Source organism: Drosophila ananassae, chromosome 2L (assembly GCF_017639315.1).
Source record: "Drosophila ananassae strain 14024-0371.13 chromosome 2L, ASM1763931v2, whole genome shotgun sequence".
NCBI lineage: Eukaryota > Metazoa > Arthropoda > Insecta > Diptera > Drosophilidae > Drosophila > Drosophila ananassae.
Window position 1 is genome coordinate 21,411,194 of NC_057927.1, and position 18,699 is coordinate 21,429,892.

The 18,699-nt window shown below is 39.7% G+C and overlaps 1 protein-coding gene across 1 annotated transcript in view; it reads left to right on the forward strand.

The window, feature by feature from the left end:
• Positions 1-17,843, forward strand: part of LOC6501599 (headcase protein) — an 82,057-nt gene extending 64,214 nt beyond the window's left edge. The window contains 4 exon segments of the mRNA XM_032456185.2: positions 6,377-6,565; positions 7,816-7,904; positions 7,990-8,089; positions 8,246-17,843. Coding sequence (XP_032312076.1) covers positions 6,377-6,565; positions 7,816-7,904; positions 7,990-8,089; positions 8,246-9,757 — 1,890 coding nt within the window. The 3' untranslated portion in view covers positions 9,758-17,843.
• Positions 17,844-18,699: the final 856 nt, after the last annotated feature.

An 18,699-nucleotide genomic window follows, 5' to 3' on the forward strand; every position in this document is an offset into this window, starting at 1 on the left:
CCATCTCTTTCACACCGCCATTGTCTGTCTCTTTCGGTTTTGGTTTCGGAAAACATGGCGGCGGGGATTCGAGGTTTTTAATGTCGTGTTTATTTTGACATTTTCATTATGTGCGTATCTTGTTTGTGTGCGAGTGTGTGTGTGTGTGTGTATTCGTTCATTGTCTGCTGCGTCTGGCTGCGTTTTTTATGGTTGCCACCTACTCCCTGCCCCCGCTGCCCCCCAACCCCAACCCAACTTGCCCCAAACTTTTGCCAGCTTTTGTTTGGAGTCAGAGCCCGCTTTTTAATTATATTATTTTGAACCTTTAACCTGGAAATGTTCAAGTTTCGCCTCTGTTTTTGGCAAAGTGTTGAATGCATTTTCAACGGGGAGGACTACTACTACTCTCCTGCATTCGGAATGGAATTCTTAAAACTTTCTTTTCGAGTTGCCTATCAAGTGTCCTTTTTGGCTTTCAAGGAAGAAACTTCTGTCTGCCTGTCTCCCTTTTTTTTTTGTTTTAATCAAACTTTGGCCAGTTCTTGTTGTTCTTTTTATTTTATTTTTTTTTCTTGTTTAAAACTTATAACTTTTTTTCGCATGGAGGTTAGAATTTCCACGCTTTTCAGACCCCCTTTTGTTTTGTTATTAAAATGCAGACGACTGCCTTTGCTCTCCATCTTGAAATACGCTTTTTTTCAAGCTTGACTCTAACAATTATAGAGATATGCTCCAAATGGGTTTCATTCCAGGCGATTTCTCAGTGCGGCGATAAAAAAAAGAGCCAGGAAAAATGGCAGAGCAACTGAAATTTAATTAGCTTCAACTAGGTCCTCCCACCCTCTCGTCGATCAATTGGCGGACCAGCGGTGCAGTTTGTTGACTCTCCACATGGCCCAGGTCTTATCTTTTTCTTTTTCCGTCCTCCATTATGTATATTTGCACTTCGAAATGGAGACTTTACTATTTCTGTTGTTGACAGCAGTTATCGCCCTGAGAGGGCTAGTTTGGTTCGTGGTTCATTGATCCGTGGGCTCGATAAGAGCGGAAAGTGCAACGAATGGGTTCTTAACCCTAACATGATAATGAAAACTATGCAGGTTGTGAGAACAGAACTTCTAGGTCTAAACCAGCATAAAAATATATCTAAAGAGTCTTTAATTACTTCTTTTGTTTCTGGTTTGAGGTAATTTTCAGAAAGTAATCAAATGGCCCAGTAAATATCACTCATACGCACCGTTGCTTAGGTGACAAGTCGAAGCAAACACAAATCCGTCTGCGTTTCGTATTATAAATATATATATATATACAAGTCCACAATGCAGTGCCACATATGTTTGCCTTAAAGCATCTAGGGAGATTAAGTTAAGTGGAAGAAATTACACCAAAGAGGATACACTTACTCGTCCTTCCTCCGTGTTTGTTTTGCCAACTTTCCCCTTTCTTCCGGCAGCCCTTTGGGAGAAATGGCTTACAGTTCGTTTAGTTTTTGGCTGCTAATGTCGTGGGGATTACGTTCAAATCAAAGCAATGTACTGTGACTTCGTAAAATGCATGCAGGAGAGTTGGAACGAAAAAAAAGGGAAAACGAAAAATTAGAAAAGGACCTTAGCAAAAAAATATATAATTAAACAATTAAGACTAACAAGGGTACGATCATAAAACTATTAACTGCCAGCGAATGCATTTAAATTGCTTGCTTAAGGAATTTAATGGCGAGGGCGTGGTATCCTGTCAGGCAGGCAGGATGCCAGGACACAGGATCCAATAACCATCAATGTCTGGCAAATGTCTGGGAGATGCCTTTGAAATTTGCTTTTCATATAAAAATAATTGTTATGTTCAAGAATAAAGTTTAAAGTGGAGAAAAACAAAAGAGAGAAAGGGAAAATTTTTTAAGGACTATATCCTTCGCGCCGGGATGCAGTTCAATAAACTGTAAAAACGGCCAAGAAGCATACTTGAAGGCGCTGCGAGAAAAATGAAATTGGAAATTGCATTTGTTTTTGCCTTAAACTCAGACCCAGACCCAGACCCTCTTTCTATACATATATTAAGCTTCTCTTTCTTGGCCAATCGAAGAAAGCCATTATGCCATAGCACATTGAACGGACGATAAATAAGGACCCGAGTCCCCGGTCAATAACAACAACAACAAAAACAGAAATGAAGCCAGGGTAAATACAATTTATTTGCAAATTGATATTTAAAGGTCAGGGTACACAGGACAGGAGCGAAGCTTAAGGCGCCGACGACGGTCAGAAGAAGCATTTGGCTAATGGCAAATGGCCAAAATGGTCGGTCGAATCGTAAATGCAGAAAAAAAATACAAAATATGCAAAAATCAAGAGGGAGGAATTAAAATGCTGGCAGAGTGATTCCAATGAAAGCGAAATATGCTTATGCTTCTGACAAGCCAAAGGACAAGGACATCCTCGAGGATGAGGAGCAAGAGAGGAGCAAGTTTCTTGAACTCATCGCTATGCCAAGCTTATCAAAAACATTTCGACTACGAGCCTAATGAAGTTATAACCCCAGACAAAACCTGACTAGATATGCAAAGCTAAAGCTTCTCTTTCCTTCTGCCTGGATTCCTCCCTGACTCTGCTCAGATTCCTGCTTGATTCATCCCTGACTCTCCCCCACAAAATGCTGTTTCTGTACTTTTATTTTGCAATTGTGTCGCGCATTTGAATTAAGTGCAAATGACATGAGATTTTCAGTGGGAAACAATGCGAGTAGCAGCTGCCTCTTAGGAGTTGCACAAGCTTTTAAGCCACTTCACAGTTGTACAACAGTACAGAGAGTGCAGTGCAGTTTCGAACCCCTCACCCGTAGAGTTTTTCTAGCCACGCTTTCCTTTGGCACTCCTTTTGCTTGTTTTCCTTGCAGTTCTCATTGTCTGGCTTGGTACTTTTTGAATTTATTGAAATGTTTGTTTGTCTGCCTCGGTTTGGTTGTTGTCGTTGCTTGGTTGCAATACCCTCCAGACCCTCCGCTGCCACCATGTCCTTTCTGGATCCTGCCCCAGCTGTGCCGCGTCTTTTGTTGCTGCATTTGTTGTCGGAAAATATTATTACTCCATTTCATTTATAAAAGTGCACTCCTCTCACCCCAGAATTTCATTTCATTGTCAGTGTCTCATGCCTCCTGCCTCCTGCCTCCTGCCTCCTACTATTGTTGTGATGTCCTTCGTGTTTATATGCAGTTGTTGGCATTGTTGTTTGGCTTGTCATTGGCTTTAACTTCTAATCTCGCAGTCAGCCACAGGTCACATCTGGGCCATTGATCAAAGTGTCTAGCTGGAAGACAGCCAACTTATTCCATTGCTTAAATTAAGCACCTAGCCACGCCCACAGCCCACAGTCACTATACTTGCTGTCACTATTCCCGATGACAATTTTCAAATTTATTCTGCAATTTCTTTTGTCTCTATTGCCACACAAAAACGCCTACAGTTCAGGCGAGCAAAAAAAGCCATTTAAAGCGCAAATAATTTTTCAATTTCCACACACACGCTCGCATTGAATTGTCATTGAATGATGGGGCCGGGTTAACCAGCTTTTCCGGGTTAATAAAATAGTTTACCTACAGAGCTACACGCCCACACAGGGCTACTCTCTAATGAGGATTTTTCCCCCGACTCTTTAATATGCGAGGAAAAAGCAGCTGAGCAGGAGGGAAAAAAGGTGAAAACATGGGCGGAGGCACCATGTTTGCTCTCCGTCTGCACAAACAATCGAGGAAAATTCACATGAGCACACACACTCTTGTTTATAAGCCAAGGCTCAAAGGCGAATCGGAATATTAAACAGTGTTATTAACTTTTTGCATAAAGCTTAAACGGGCCATCACACAAAAAACAGCCAACAAGAGTATCCAAACAAGCCCAAAGGGGGGCGGATGACATTGAAATATTTATGGGTGGCATTTTTAATGGATTAAGACTTCCGTCTAACCAAAGAAATGCCATTTAATTTAATGTGTTTATGAAAACCCCAAGCACTGTAATCCCCCTACCATCGATGGCTATATAGCGATTCAATTGAATTGTAGTTTCTGGAGAGGCCATTGTCTTGGACTCCTTTTCTGGAGGGTGTGGCGGAACTGGAAACCTTTTTGATTTGTAGTTCGGATTCGGGTGTTGATATTTATGGTCGGGAATGAAAAGGAAGCTGCCTGATTTATGCGTTCAATGCCAGGCAAAAGGGAAGTGACAACTCAATGGCTTCATTAGTGTCCTGATGTCCTTTTGGATGCATTGGCCTCTTCTGTCAAGAGTTTATTGCACTTCGACTTTTGACTTCTGAGACTGAATGTAAGAGGAGGCCAGGCCATGAAAAGTTCTACTTCACAATAATCACAAATGCGGCAATAATATTTTCATGCTTGTAATTTGTGGAAAGTTTCGTTTTGCGGCTTCTCACAAACTTCTTGCCACGCGCGACTTTCATAAATTATAAAGAAGAGTCCTTCAATCCTTCTCCTTTCCAGACTCCTTGCTGCCAGAGGTCTTGAGTTCATTCTCTTTTTTGGGCAACGACCGTCTTAGCCAGAAAACTGAGCTGAAATTAGCAAATCGTCACGTAGGCAACATAAAGTAGGGAAATATTAATGGAGCACTTGAAGAAACCAGTTTATAAATTTAATAAAATAAGAAATATTTATTAAAATAAATATGTGAACATGTAAGGTCTTAAAAACTGTATATATCCTTTGATGGCTTATGGTTTTTAATTATTAAAATGGATATGCTTTTTTGTTTTGTGTGGGCATTAAAAAAAACAAGGACCTGCACCAGACATTGATGAAATGTGTAGTACATGTGTGCGTCTGCCTGCCTGCCTTCATTTGCCTCAATTTTTTTCTCCTTTCTGGACAAGTACGAGGACTGGCTGCAGTTGCCTCTCCTATCTGGGTTATTGTTATTGTCCGTAATCCCAGACACAAGCACCATTCACACTCAGATACAGATACAGATACAGATACTGTGGCACCCATACCAGCACCACTTTCTCCTTGAGCAATCAACTTAATTTCTTTAGCAACTCACCCTCCCTCGTTCCGATGGAGATTCTTTTGTTTAATGAGTGAAAATTGTGCCTGGATATGGTGTAGAGTGTATAGTATCTCTTACCCAGGCCCCTTATTCCTTATTTTCGGCATGCAAACATTCATTAATCGAATCTGTTGTTTCGTAACAATGTTGGCAGTTGATTTTATTGTTGCCACGATTTATGAGCTGCCCCAAGAAGTTGGCAACAAGAGCAAATAAGGGCCAAGACAATTGCAACAAGGAGGAGGAGGGGGTAGACCCGTGCAAATATTAATTTGTTGATTATTTCCCGGGCGTGTTTACTTTGCAGATACACACAGAGGGGGAGATGAAGTCTTGGGTTGAGTTCTTGACAAATATTGGTAAGTGTTGTCAAGGGGTTTTAGCCTAAAGGAGCTTAAGGTCTTCTCTTAACCCCCTCACTTAACCCCTGGGTTATTAAAAGTGCATTAAACCTGTCCCCCCAAAAGACATTCCTCAGCTGCAGCAATTGATTGGTTCTACGTGTCCTTCGCCTTTATTTCGTTACATTCCTCGCTGCCACTCGCTGACTAAATTATTCAGCTTGGTATGTCTGAATTTCTATAGTTCTGTTCGGTTTGTTGTTAGACTGTCTGGTCAGGTGCCGGACCGGACCACCGTCATCATCAATTACCGAAACAGAGTCACAAATATTCCCTCATCATTGGGTTAGTTGGCTTTGATTGGCGAACGCGATGGCCACTATTCCCTCAATTCCCACTTTAACCATATTTTGTGTATCCTTTCGACACCTTTTGGCTTTTTGACGGCTTTATTATACCACCACCACCAGCAGGTCAATATATAGGGAAAGGGTTTCTCATCTGCTGGCTCGCCATATTGATTATCGATTTGGGAATTGGCCTGGACTTGCTTTTGGCCACCCACCTGGATGTCAGTGAATGAGTTCATGTGTGTGTGCATTCAATTTGGGCAACGTGTTAGCCACTTTGGCTTAGACAACAGAGGCGAGCTTACAGATCTCCGCCAGTTTCGTTTTTTTTTTTTTTCGCCTGGCACGTTTGGATTTTATGGTTCATTTGTTGGCGCTTAGACGCTGGATGGTGGCTGCTTCGTTTAGTCCCACGGCAGACATATATTGGCAATGTTCATTGGGCACCAAACACCTTGGCGGTGGCATTTCTATTTTTTACTTTCCTTCCTTTGAGAAGGAATAATCCAACCAGAAGTGAGTCAGTTCGAAGGGAGAAGGGCTGGTTGGCTGGGTAAACGAACCTTGTCTTTAAATTGAAAATGTCAGTGTGATGCGCTTGAACTAGTTTAACTAATCATTTATTTATATTCTCTGTCTTTCAGATCGAGGACGAGGGCAACCATGGCAATGACGAGACACGCCTCTTCATACTTTCCTCCCTGGCCCAGTCGCAGATGAGCCGGGTGGCCTGCATTTTGTGTGAGGAGCCGCTACTCGTTTTCGATCGCTATCCATTGGTCGATGGCTCCTTTTTCCTGAGTCCCAAGCAGCATTCCAGCGGCTGCATTGAGGTGAGTCTAGATTACACTGCAAAATAACTAGGGACATGCCACAGAAAACTGCCTTTAAAGTCTCCCTAATACATAAACATTAAATAAGAGTTTCTTTCCGTAAACTCATCATTTATAAAACGTCAAATGTGGCATGGCAAAAAAAAAATGGGAAAAAATCCAAAACCCACACCCACGACAACGCCCGCGCAGCTTTCACTCGCCCACGTGCCCCCGAGAACTTTCAGCTGCAATTAGCAGGCGAACTCTGCAACATGCCCCTCTTCCATATCCCATGTCCCATGCCACTCCCATTGCTGCAGTTACTCTGTCTGTCTGTCCCCCGCAATTTATGACCCATTTAAGTCAGCGTAATTACGCCACACGGAGCACCCAAAAGCGAAGAGCCCGAGTCAGGAAAACTGCACATTGCACATTTCACATTTTATGTACGCACGACCTACGCTTCACTGGGCTTTCCCTGGGATGGGATGGGATGCCTTTCCCTCCATCCTAGCCACCTCTGTGGGCTTTAATTCAAGCCTGGATTTATAATTCATTGCCAGCTGCTGGGCCAGCCTGAGACTGCTGCTTTGTTGGCTATAGGAATTGGCTTTTGTGCGACATATGGGTATGGTATAGTAGGTGGGTAGATAGGTTTTGTGGAACCTACTGGTACTACTACCCGTATAAGCCTCTCCCTTGACTTTGACTTCGTGGGCCGTGGGCGGCAATCTCCTGGGCAAGTTTATGCATTTTGCATTTTATTTGAAATTATTATGTCGCGTCGCAGTGGCAGCAGCACCAGTCCTTTTTGGCTTTTGTCAGGCATGCAGGAATGCGCAGAATTCTCTCCTGAAATCCTTTGCTTCCTCGCCCTTTGACAAAAGTGAAAAGCCGATACCCTGGGAAAGGGAACAGAATGCCATGTCTGGTGCTTTATTTGCCTTGGCAGGGCTTTTGAGGGTATTATAAGGGCCCTACAAAACGACAGAAAAGAAGCTTAAAGAACAAACATTTTTCTCGCAGTGCACTCAGGGGCTTCCCTTCCAGTTGCCCTTGCTGCAATAATTTCTCATTGTTGGTGTGTCTGGGCCCTGGGCTCCTGCCTGAATTATGCGGCTGGTTCTGCCCTTTTTTACGCTTCTTTATTTTTTTGCCTTTTGTGTCTGAACCTTTTTCATCGCTTCCGCTTTCTAAAGCCCCCTTTCACCGCTCCGCTTTCCACTTTTTTTCATGTATATATATTTTTTTGCAAATTTATTTCTCAGGTTAAATACGAGGGACGCACTCTCTACTTGACCTGTGTTTGCATGAGTTGCCTGGATGGAACCTCCAGCAGTCGCGTCATCAACTGCAGGTAAGCTTCGGAAATAGGGAATGAGACTTCGAGAAATAAATATTTAAATGGCAATTTTTCTTGTTTATTTTTCGCATCCTTACAGATTCTGCAAAGAGCCATGGGATGGCTCCAGCCTGGTCTTGGGCACCATGTATGCTTATGATATTTTTGCGGCCATGCCCTGTTGCGCCGAAAGGTTCAAGGTGGGTTTTAATGTCATTTATTTGCTTTAAAATATTTTTAAGAATATCTTACATACATACAAATTTGCATGGAAACTTGTCGTATTTATATCCGTATTATCCGTATTATCCGTATTATATCGTATTTTTTTGTTTCTATGGTTTATTTTATTTTAGTGCAATAACTGCTTCAAAATGCTGATGCATCCGCAGCAGCGTCTGAGCTTCTACAGTGATTACTCGCACGGAGTAACCTGTCCCTACTGCAACACCCAGGACACTCATTTCGTTAAGCCGCTGAGCTTCTGCTACGCCAAGAGCCCGGCGAACCGGCTGCCGACCCTCGCATAACATGAGGCCCCGTTGGAGTCGCCCGCTAACGGTACTGGTACCGCCAATCCCACCCAGGGACAGGTGCCAGGCGCCCAGGGCACTCCAACGGCCTCAAATGGTTCCAATAGTTGCAACAGCAACGGCAGCTCGTCAGCGATTTCCAAGCAACCGAAGCAAGCTCTGTACAATGCCGCCATCGATTATTCGGCACCCTTGCAGCAGGCGATTAATCCGGACTTGATTGGAGCTCATCCGCATGCCCAGCAGCATCAGCAGCAGGTGCGACAGCAACAACAGCAGCCGACACAGCAGCAGCAACAGCAACAACCACAGCAGCAGCAGCAGCAACCACAACAACAGCAGCAACCTGTGGTTTTCCAGAGAACCATAAGCAGCAACTTTCAACAACAGCCGCTTAAAACCATAAACATGATGACCATGGCGGATGTGATGGGCAAGTATCAACAGCAGCAGCAACATCAGCAGCAACCGCAGCAGCAGCATCAGTCGCAACAACAGCAGCAGCAACAGCAACCACGCCATCAGCAACAGCAGCATCCTGGCCAGCAGAAAGGACTAGAGAGCCTTTTATTGACCAACAGCAACACAAACACAAACATGAACAGCAGCAGCAGCAGCAGCAGTATTAGTAACTTAATCATTAGCCATAATTCAGCAGCCAACGGCGGCAATCAGGGCGGCAGCAAGCAGCAGATGCAAACCAACTGGCTGGCCAACCAAACCGATGCCATCTCGGCCCTGTGGGGCTGCTCCAGCAGCAGCAGTGGCTGCTCCTCCGGCAGCGGATCACAGCCATCGCTGAGTCCCACGGCCAGTAGTCATGGCAACGACAGTTCCAAAATGATGTTGTGGGCGGCCCAGAGCTCCCCGCAGGGATTTAAGGAGTTGCAAGTGCAACAGTCACATCAGCAACATCAGCAGTTGCAGCCGCAGCATGCCGCCTCGCCGACAGCCTCGCTGACCAGCACCAGCTCATCCTCGAACGGATGGAGTGCAGCCTCGAATTACGGTAAGCTGCCGGGTAATATTTGGGAGCTGCCCGGAGCTGGTGTCGCTGGATCTGGGCAAAGGATGCCGGCCGGGCACGACATCTTCACCGATCTCCTGTGCAACCTGAGCATCAGTCATCAGGACAACAATAGCCAACAGAGCAAGGCCAATGCAGACGCCTCATCGGACGTCAGTTCGAATTCCTCCTCGTCGGCTGGCGAGCTACTCGAAGCGGCCAACATCTGGGGGCGACCACTTTACGGAAATAATCTGTATGCCGAGGAAGCCACCGGTGGAGCTGCAGCCTGTATGCAGCTCTTCAACGACTATCTCAACATGAATTAAGCGTAAAGAAAAAAAGGATGTTTAAGGACCTGCAGCATTTGTTACTCTAGCTAAATTTTAAAATCACAAACTAAAAACGAAAGAGAGTAAGCAGGGAATTTGATACCAAGCTGATATATATCCAGAGAATGCTTGTATTTAGATTTAAAACCACCATTTGATTCTAATTCAACAAAAATAACACAAAAAACAGACTCACACACAACCACACACACATAACCACACACACATACACATCTACACCGAGAAGAAAAAAACAATGCAAACTAAAAAAAAAATTTCTTGTTATTTTGTTGAGTTTTTTTTTTTAGTTTTTTGTTTAAACATCTTACCCAAACAAAAGCAATTTTTAGTTTTTATTTTAAAGAAATTTTTTTTATACATTTTACCAAAAAAAAAAACAACAAAGTGAAACGTAAAAGCAAAAAAAAAGGGAAAATAAGTAAAATAAGGACTAAAGAAGGAGAGATAAACAAAAAAAAAAAAAGGAAACGGAAACATTTACATCACGAAGAGGGAAAATTTTATTTAGCGAAAATTGAAGGCAGGGCATTAAAATGTTTCAAAAAAAAGAAATTAAATCATGATAATTGCTGTGCTGCTCAATAAAATAACACAAAACGATGATAAAAGTTAGGAGACGAAGGAGTAGAGTACACGAGTGTTACGAGGGAGAATTTGAAACATTTGCTACAATTTATGAAACGTAAAATTACGAAAACCTAAAAAAAAAACCTAAATTTAAACAAAACATAATCGATAAGTTGCACATCTTTACCTAAGCGATTGGTAATTATTCCTAGTTTTAGTAAGCGAAACGAGAACCTCTAGAGCCGATTAAGATTCTCTCTTCAAACACCAAGTTCAGTGAGGTCCTTACAAAAAATGCACATTGCAACAGACCGACCAACCAACCAAACAACCAACCATCCACCCACCCAACCACCCACTCGCCAAATAGCAGCCAGGCGGCACATGCAACAAGGTCCTTGAGTTACCCCATTGAACCCCTTTTAAAAATATTGTATTTCCGGAAGACTAACCCCACCCACGCCCCCTATCACTCTCTCTCTCTCTATCTCTCTAAATTATAAGTCCCCCTTAAAATTTAAACAAAAAATTACAAAATAAAACAACTTTCGGCGCAGCGTGATCAATAATTAGTAAGTGTAAGCATAGGTTATAACGATCATCTTTGTATATGTTTAGGGTTTCTTCTCTTTGGCGTAAAATAGTAGAGCAGCCGTATGTGATGGATCTCTAAAGGTAGAGTGACTGCCCCCACTGACTGCACCATTCATATTCATGCAACAGGTGGGGGCACGCACTGTCAATAGGTTTAGTAGGCTTAAGGTCGAGTCTTTCGAAATTTAACAAAAGGTTTGCATGCAAACGTCCAACAATTTATAGAGCGGTTCAATGATTCCTGTTTTGATTTTATTCCGTGCTTAGAAAAGTCACCATGGGCCCCACCCCTCACCTTCCCAGTAATCTCTTTTTTTGCGTCCCTTCTCGAAAATGTGAAATTTCGATCGAATTGAAATTAAAAACCCCTTCGGATATAAACCCTGTGAATGTTTTTGATAAAATTGAAAATTAAAACCAACTTGATATTGACCCCCATCTGTGAAAGAAAATCGTATGAACAGCATTATCTGTGTTTGATTTTTTCCACTTCCCAGATTTATTTCTCAACTCCCACATTTTTTTTGATTCTTTTTCAAAATCTGTGAAATTTTTAATCAAATTAAAACCCCCTCGATATGACACCCAGCTGTGACAGGAAGTTTAGGCATCCTAAACGCTAAAAAGAATTCCAAAATCTGTGTTAGATTTTCATATTCTTTTTCTTTTGATTTCCCTTTCCTCAACTCTGTGAAATTTTCATGAAATTGAAAGAAAACCCCCCTGATATGACCCCAATCTGTGAGAAAATGTTAGGCAGCCTACATTTAAAAATGGATCAGCCATAAACTGTGTTAGGTTATACCTACCCCTCCGTTCGATACGAACCCTAAAAATTATTATCCCCTAAGTTTCGTCAAATCATCTGTGAAAAGAATGTGTTTTATTTTCCCCAAAGGATTGTTTCAAATCTGGAAGACAAAACACTCAATTAAACCTTCACTGTGAGAGTGTTCGAAACGGACGAAATTTTCTTGGAAAATTATAAAACAAACCCTCCCCCCCTAAAATTGTGACTAGGCCAGGCCCAAAAAATACCCAACCGTGAATCCCTGTTAAAAACAAACATTTTCTGAAAATGTCTAAAATTCGATCCCCACACCAAAATTGCCTCCAAAAAGAAGACAGCCAAACTGTGACTTCCCCCAAAAAATTTCGAAAACACTGTGTTTGCGTTCGGTAGGAACAAAATTTTGAGAAAAATTTTAAAAACCCGAAAGCATCTGTGAATGCGATTATCTCTTTCATTTCCGAATTATTATTTATTAACTTTCTCAAAAGTGTGATATTAATTGGATATAATTCTTTCCATTTGCGAATGTCCTTCGATGCGTGGGAATCGACAAATATCATCTGTGAAGAGCTGACAGCGTGATTAAACCCATTCGATTTCTGTGTTTCAAGCCAATGCATTGCATGAAATTTTTTTTGAAAAAAATTCTAAACTTATTCGAATATCTGTGAATGCCCCGCCCTCTCTTAGAAGCCCGCCCCTTTGGTGACTTTTGGTGGGGAATCTGCATGAAATACAAAGAAGAATGGGTATTATGGTGGGATATTCCTGCGACTTGCATGTGCCGACCTTTTTCCAATACTGAATTTTGATCGCCTCCTTTTGGGCATTTAGCATTGCCGCCATTTTACATACCAAATATATAATTCACGTTAATTTAACGACATAATTTTTCAGAAAGCAGGAAGGGACAACTGAGTGATAGTAAATTTTTTTGTATACAAGCCTACAGTAACGAGAATTCTTCGTTATGCCTACTTATATAGAACTACCATTAAGTTATATACCTATAAAGCTCTAACTAACCTATACCTAAAACCTAAAAACCTAAACCTAAATTGATAGCAACTAACAAGCGACAAGCGACAACTTTTGGCATTTACTTGAGAGAATTATATATAAGTTTGGCACAGTTATATATAATTTTCGTCTAAATTTAAGGTTTTAATCTAACATACAAATTACGCGCAGATCGGAGAAGGAGAGGAAGCGAACTTATTTATAGGTAACACAAGCCCCCAAAATCACACAACAAACATGACACAAACAACAAACACTAGACACACTCCCAGATACAACACGGTTAGACGCAGTCCTAGTTGTATAGATATTTAATTGGAGAGATACTTTTAGCCCTACACTACACTACTAAATATATTGGTAATAAGTTGAAAAAGAAAGCTAAAGCTAAAGCAGCAGCACCGCACCACCAACTACTACGTAAGTCAGCCCGTGTTTTAGTTTGATTCAGTGTTTTGTTTTAGTTAATGTGCTAGGACATTTTGGATGCCATCGACAAGGCGGCGTCCAGTCGAGAAACCACAAAACTTATGCCCACCTCAGCCACCAAGAAAATGAAAAAAGGATAAAAGGAAGAATAGTGAGATATAAAGTCAAAGCACGGAGTAGGATCGAACGAACCGCTTAAATATAGAGAGAGCCCCCTTTAAAAAAAAAAAACAAAACTGTAATAGTCAGACTTCCGATCACAACTAACACTATTGAATCGTAATGAACCCTGGAAGGCAAACGCGTAACATAATAGTAGAAGTCCTTAAGTAAGGCGGAAGGATAGCGAGAGTAAAACACATTAAAATGTAATTTATATTACCTCCTTAGCAAAAATCAATAACAAATAACATAAAAAAAACGATTAATAAATAAATAACAATGTTTTTTTAATACATATTAAAATTATAATGATAAACCAGAGACGGTTTAAAGAACAGGAATATGTATGTTTAAATCAAATAATCAATTTATAAACAATTAAAAGCAGTTTTTGTTTAGTTCATAATTTGTACTCAAAAAAAACGGAAAAACAATTCAAACCACAACCAATTACTTTACTTGAAATATTTGCGCGCTTTTTTAAATCAACCACAAGAACTATTATTTGATTAGTGGTTTTTTAATTTGATGAACTTCAGTTACTGGAACATGCCAAATCTTTCGTTGTGTAGCCACAGTAAAATGTTTAAACTTTATCCAAAATTCTTAAAACCAATTTTTGAAAGCTCCGTCCGAGCTCTCTCAGATCATCTGATGACGAAATGTACAAATTGGTGAAGTTTAGGCACTTTCTCAACCGCGATCCCAATTTCCAAATACAATAAAACTATTGAAACAGCGCAGCAAATATTTCCCCCGAAAAATAAAAAAAAAGAAACAATCCATGAACCTTACTCTTAAATACCAAACCCCAACCCACCCCATAAATTTTATAGAATGATTTTTTATTGCTATCCCGAATGTAATTTTTGTTTAATTAAATATAAACACTTAGCACACTTTTGTTTTATGCCTAATTCGTAATGTGTAATATATACTTTGTACCTTTTTATGTTATACACAACGTACCCCAACGTGCTCCTCCCCCCCCCAAGAAGGAATCCATCCTCGCCCAGTGTTGCACCCTCCCCCTCCCACTCGACACCTCGGCTCCTCCACTCCTACACACACATTTTGGCAATTCAACTTGAATGTCTACTTTTAATGTAATTTAGTTGAATATTTTAGTTGATTTTTATTATTATTATTATTCGTACTTTGTTCACTGCTACGTGAGCGAAAACTAAATAAATTTAATTGTATTTCAATAAAAAAAACAAAACAACAACAACAAAAAAAAAAACACAAAAAACGACAAAAATTAAATTACTTTCTGCTATTATTATTACTACAATTAATATTGAATTTTTGTTGAATTTTCAAATGATTAAATGAAATATTTTTAATAATTTGTTTTGGTCTTTTTTATTTATCCCCCCATTTATATGATTTAAATGTTAGACTTTATTTTTGGTATTTGGTATCATTTTTCAGTTCCCAATGCAGTTGCAAGTTTCAGTTCCCAATGCATAAACGCAATTAAAAATGGATAAAATAAATGCCGGACGATGAACTGCCGACTAGAAATGACAAAAACAGCAGAAACCTTTACCGAAATGTATTGCTTAGCATTTGGTAGGAAACATAAACTTTGGTTCCCGATTCCTCCGATTGCGACTTAGTTTAGCAGCTACCTCAGTTAGTCACATCTAATAGACAACAAGTACATACTTAACAATTACTCGACGTAGGAACATGTTAATCGCATCTTAAATCGATAGCTTAGAGTCCCCCGACCCCCGGGTAGCATCTCATTCGATGGCAAGCCCCCGATAAGCCCCAAAAATTCTTTAATTCTTACTTTTTTGTTATTCTTTAGCATACTTGCTTACTGAGTTACCTGTGACCCTGTCCCTTAGATCTCCCCCTCAAAAAAACAAAAAAAAAAAACAAAATCGTTTAAACCAATGCACTAAATCAATTTCTTAGTTGAATTTTGAGTTGAAAGCGCAGAAAAGCTGAGGAGTTGGTTAATCCAAAAGATAAAATATGGCGGAGAGTGACGAAGAATGTTGTAGTAGAATTTTTGTTCACGTTTGTTCTCGTTAAGTTGAAGATTTCATGCCAAAGTACAAACCTTAAATCAATTCTTCGTGATTCTCGTGATTGCGAAAAAACCCATCCTGAACCCCTCAACCCCAAATTCCCACTCAATTTTTTATTATTATTTGATTATTTTGCTTGATCCCCCCCCTCCCTAAAAAATGGGCTGCACTTGTTTAGACTATAAGTGTATTTAACTAGGATAGGATATATCTTCGTAATTCGAATTGGAAACTCCCCATGATGATGAAAACATTATTTTCGTTTGGCATTTTGCACAGGTTTTGCTAGAAACGAATTTGGTTTACATTTACGATCATATTACATTCGTATTCGTATTGGTATCGTATTGTATTGATATTGTATTGGAATTATCTCTAGAGTACGTAGCATTAAGCAGCAGTGAGTGGATCATACCGCTGGTTAAGTGGACCAACTCACCGGAAGGATCCATTATTACTAGGCATTGGCCGTATATATAAATATACCGAGTATGGCCAAAAGATAGCTGGAGTGTTGAGCAAGCAATACGAGAGAAGGCCCCATAAGGCAGCCACCACTGCGGAAGCCCCAACTCGCACCATCCCACAAAAAAACTCATTTCCTCTGGGCTTTTTTGATTTAGCTAATAGTTACACACACCTATATTATAGAGAGCTATAGAACTACACGATCACAACACTACACTACTTTAAATACATATATCTTTTTTGAGGCGCACTCGTGCTGATGGAGTATGAATTGTCGAACAATCGTTGCCATTTATTTCGCTATAAGTCGTATCTATGTGTTGTACTTAGGTTTTAGCAGTGCCCAGTTCGTTTTAACTTGTAATCCTCGATGTTGTGTTTTGTTCTCTGTAGGATCATATATTATTACCTTAGACTATACATAGTAGCATAAGCTTCAGAAAAAAAAAAACAAAGAGAAAAAATAGAGTTTAGCAATAGCGATAGAGACAACTGTAGGACTGATCCTGTGCGTGTGTGTGGCGATATTGAAATTGTGATCGGAATTATGATGGTATCCAAGACTGACTGACTCAAATCTGATGATGAAAATTATCTCCATAACGTAATGAGCGTGATCCGTAGGAGAATAAGTACTACATATATATAGAAAAGAGAAGACGAAGATATAACGAACATCCAAGCAATTCAGGTATGCTAACTAATCAAGAATTCAAGGACTTCCAGCAAACACAGAGACTAACTACGAAGCAACAAAAAGCAAACAGAACTTTCTACCTCATTGTTGAAACGTTTGTAGCCGAGAGTGTGGCTCTTTAGCACCCGACAATACCTCAGATGCAGAACCAAAAACCAAAAAAAAATCTTAATAAAAATCGAAAACGATCGGATGGTATAGAATTGAGAAAAAAGGAAAGGAGAAAGATAGAAGAGATGAAGGACTTTCAGTGTAAAAATTTGAATACGTATTACGTATAGTTAATATATAGAATTCAAATGGTCATCACATCATTCCATGTCACGTCATTTCATCTCCAGTCATGTCAGTCATCCACACAGATACTCTTTCCAACTCACACTCACACACACACGAACTCAGAAAGATACTCTCAGGACCCCTACTACTCGAATCATCGCATTCCATTCTAGAGTAAGTCACGCGCAAGAAGACAACACCAAGTCGAACCAAATCAAATCATTCCATTCGAATATTCGAATCGAGTCGGACTCATTCCGCACTCATTTAGTCTAAGCTAACCCGATTCGAGTAATCACTCAGTCACTCACTCCCAGGACAGCCACAAAATAGTTGATAAGCAAACAATTGGCAATTGGCATACATTAATTACACTTAGGTTGAGATCAGGATACAATCATTTTGCACTCATTTTATTTTGCATTTTGGATTCACTTGATTTCCGATTGAAAAGAGCTCCCCGATATGTGATATTTAATTGGTAATTGCTAAAATCGAAATTGAATTTGAAAATGAAATTGAAATTGAAATTGATAAGGAAAAGCAGAAAGGAAACTCAACATCTGTGAGCATTGGCTTTTAGCACTTAAGTTCGAAAGAGAATTAAGGTTAATAATTGTATACTTGTATTTAGATTCGGATTCGGATTCGGAACACCAACTGTGAGAGCATTCAAGATGATCTGAAATCAAATGAAATTTAAGAAAAATGATATGTGGTATATTTTTTTGGCTTGAAATTTGTAAAATTCACATAAAAAGGCATCGAACCGGTTCGATCGATCTATTTTGGATATTGTACTTCAGTAAGCTTAGGTTTAGTTGTTCCAAAATACTTGAGTCTGCATCACAGCATCTGCTAGGAAACAATCATGCACTTTCAAATCGAATAAAACTCATAACTGTGACAAAATTTACACAATCCAGCATTCGACAACCCAAACAAAAAAAAACAATTCCCCTAAGTTCAACAAAATTAATAAAAACAAAAAAAAAAAAGTAAAATATACATAAACCTTTTTGTGGCTGCTTCGAAGTAATTACAAGCTAATCAATCGCTAAGTAGATTCGCTTTGGGTCCCCTAAGGACTCTCAGGCAAAGGATAGGTCTCTAAGCTCTAGGCTAAGCACGCTTCCCAACAACTAACCCCTCTCGAAAAAATAGGGGGTGCAATCATTATACTCACTCTCTTAACACACTCACACACACGAATACAAATTAATGGAATAATTACCTCAGATTAGAATTTTTCTAGTTTAATTCTTACAAATATACATATAAATGTTAAATGACAAAGAAACCAAAAAAGCAAAACTAACGAAAATATTATGAAAATCATTTATACACTCCACAAAAAAAAAAACAAAAACAAAAAAACGAAAAAGTAAAATAAAACGAGCATTTTTTAATGGCGAGTTATGAGAAATTTTAATAGTAAAATTCAAGAGCAATTTATTATACAATGGCAAATCATACATACATACGTCAAAATGCATGCAATCTCAACTAAACTAAACCAATAATTAACGTAAACTAAACTAAAGTAAATTGAATTAATGCAAACATTTTTAACGTTCTAAAACCCCTCTAAGACAACCGATTAAATATTATAGAGTACTGCTCGAATATATACATATACACCATATAGACCAAGAACGCTGCCAAATATCGAAGCTGCCACGCCCACAACTCCTTGAAAACAAACTTAAAATATTGAAAACATAAAAAAAAAAACATCCCAGGCTCAAAAAAAATAAAGATCGCTAAACACAAAAAATAAAGAGAGGAGTACCATATGTAGGGACTTTATACATGTATATCTTTTAAACGTATATTGATCTTGGCTATTATTATTGCATTATTA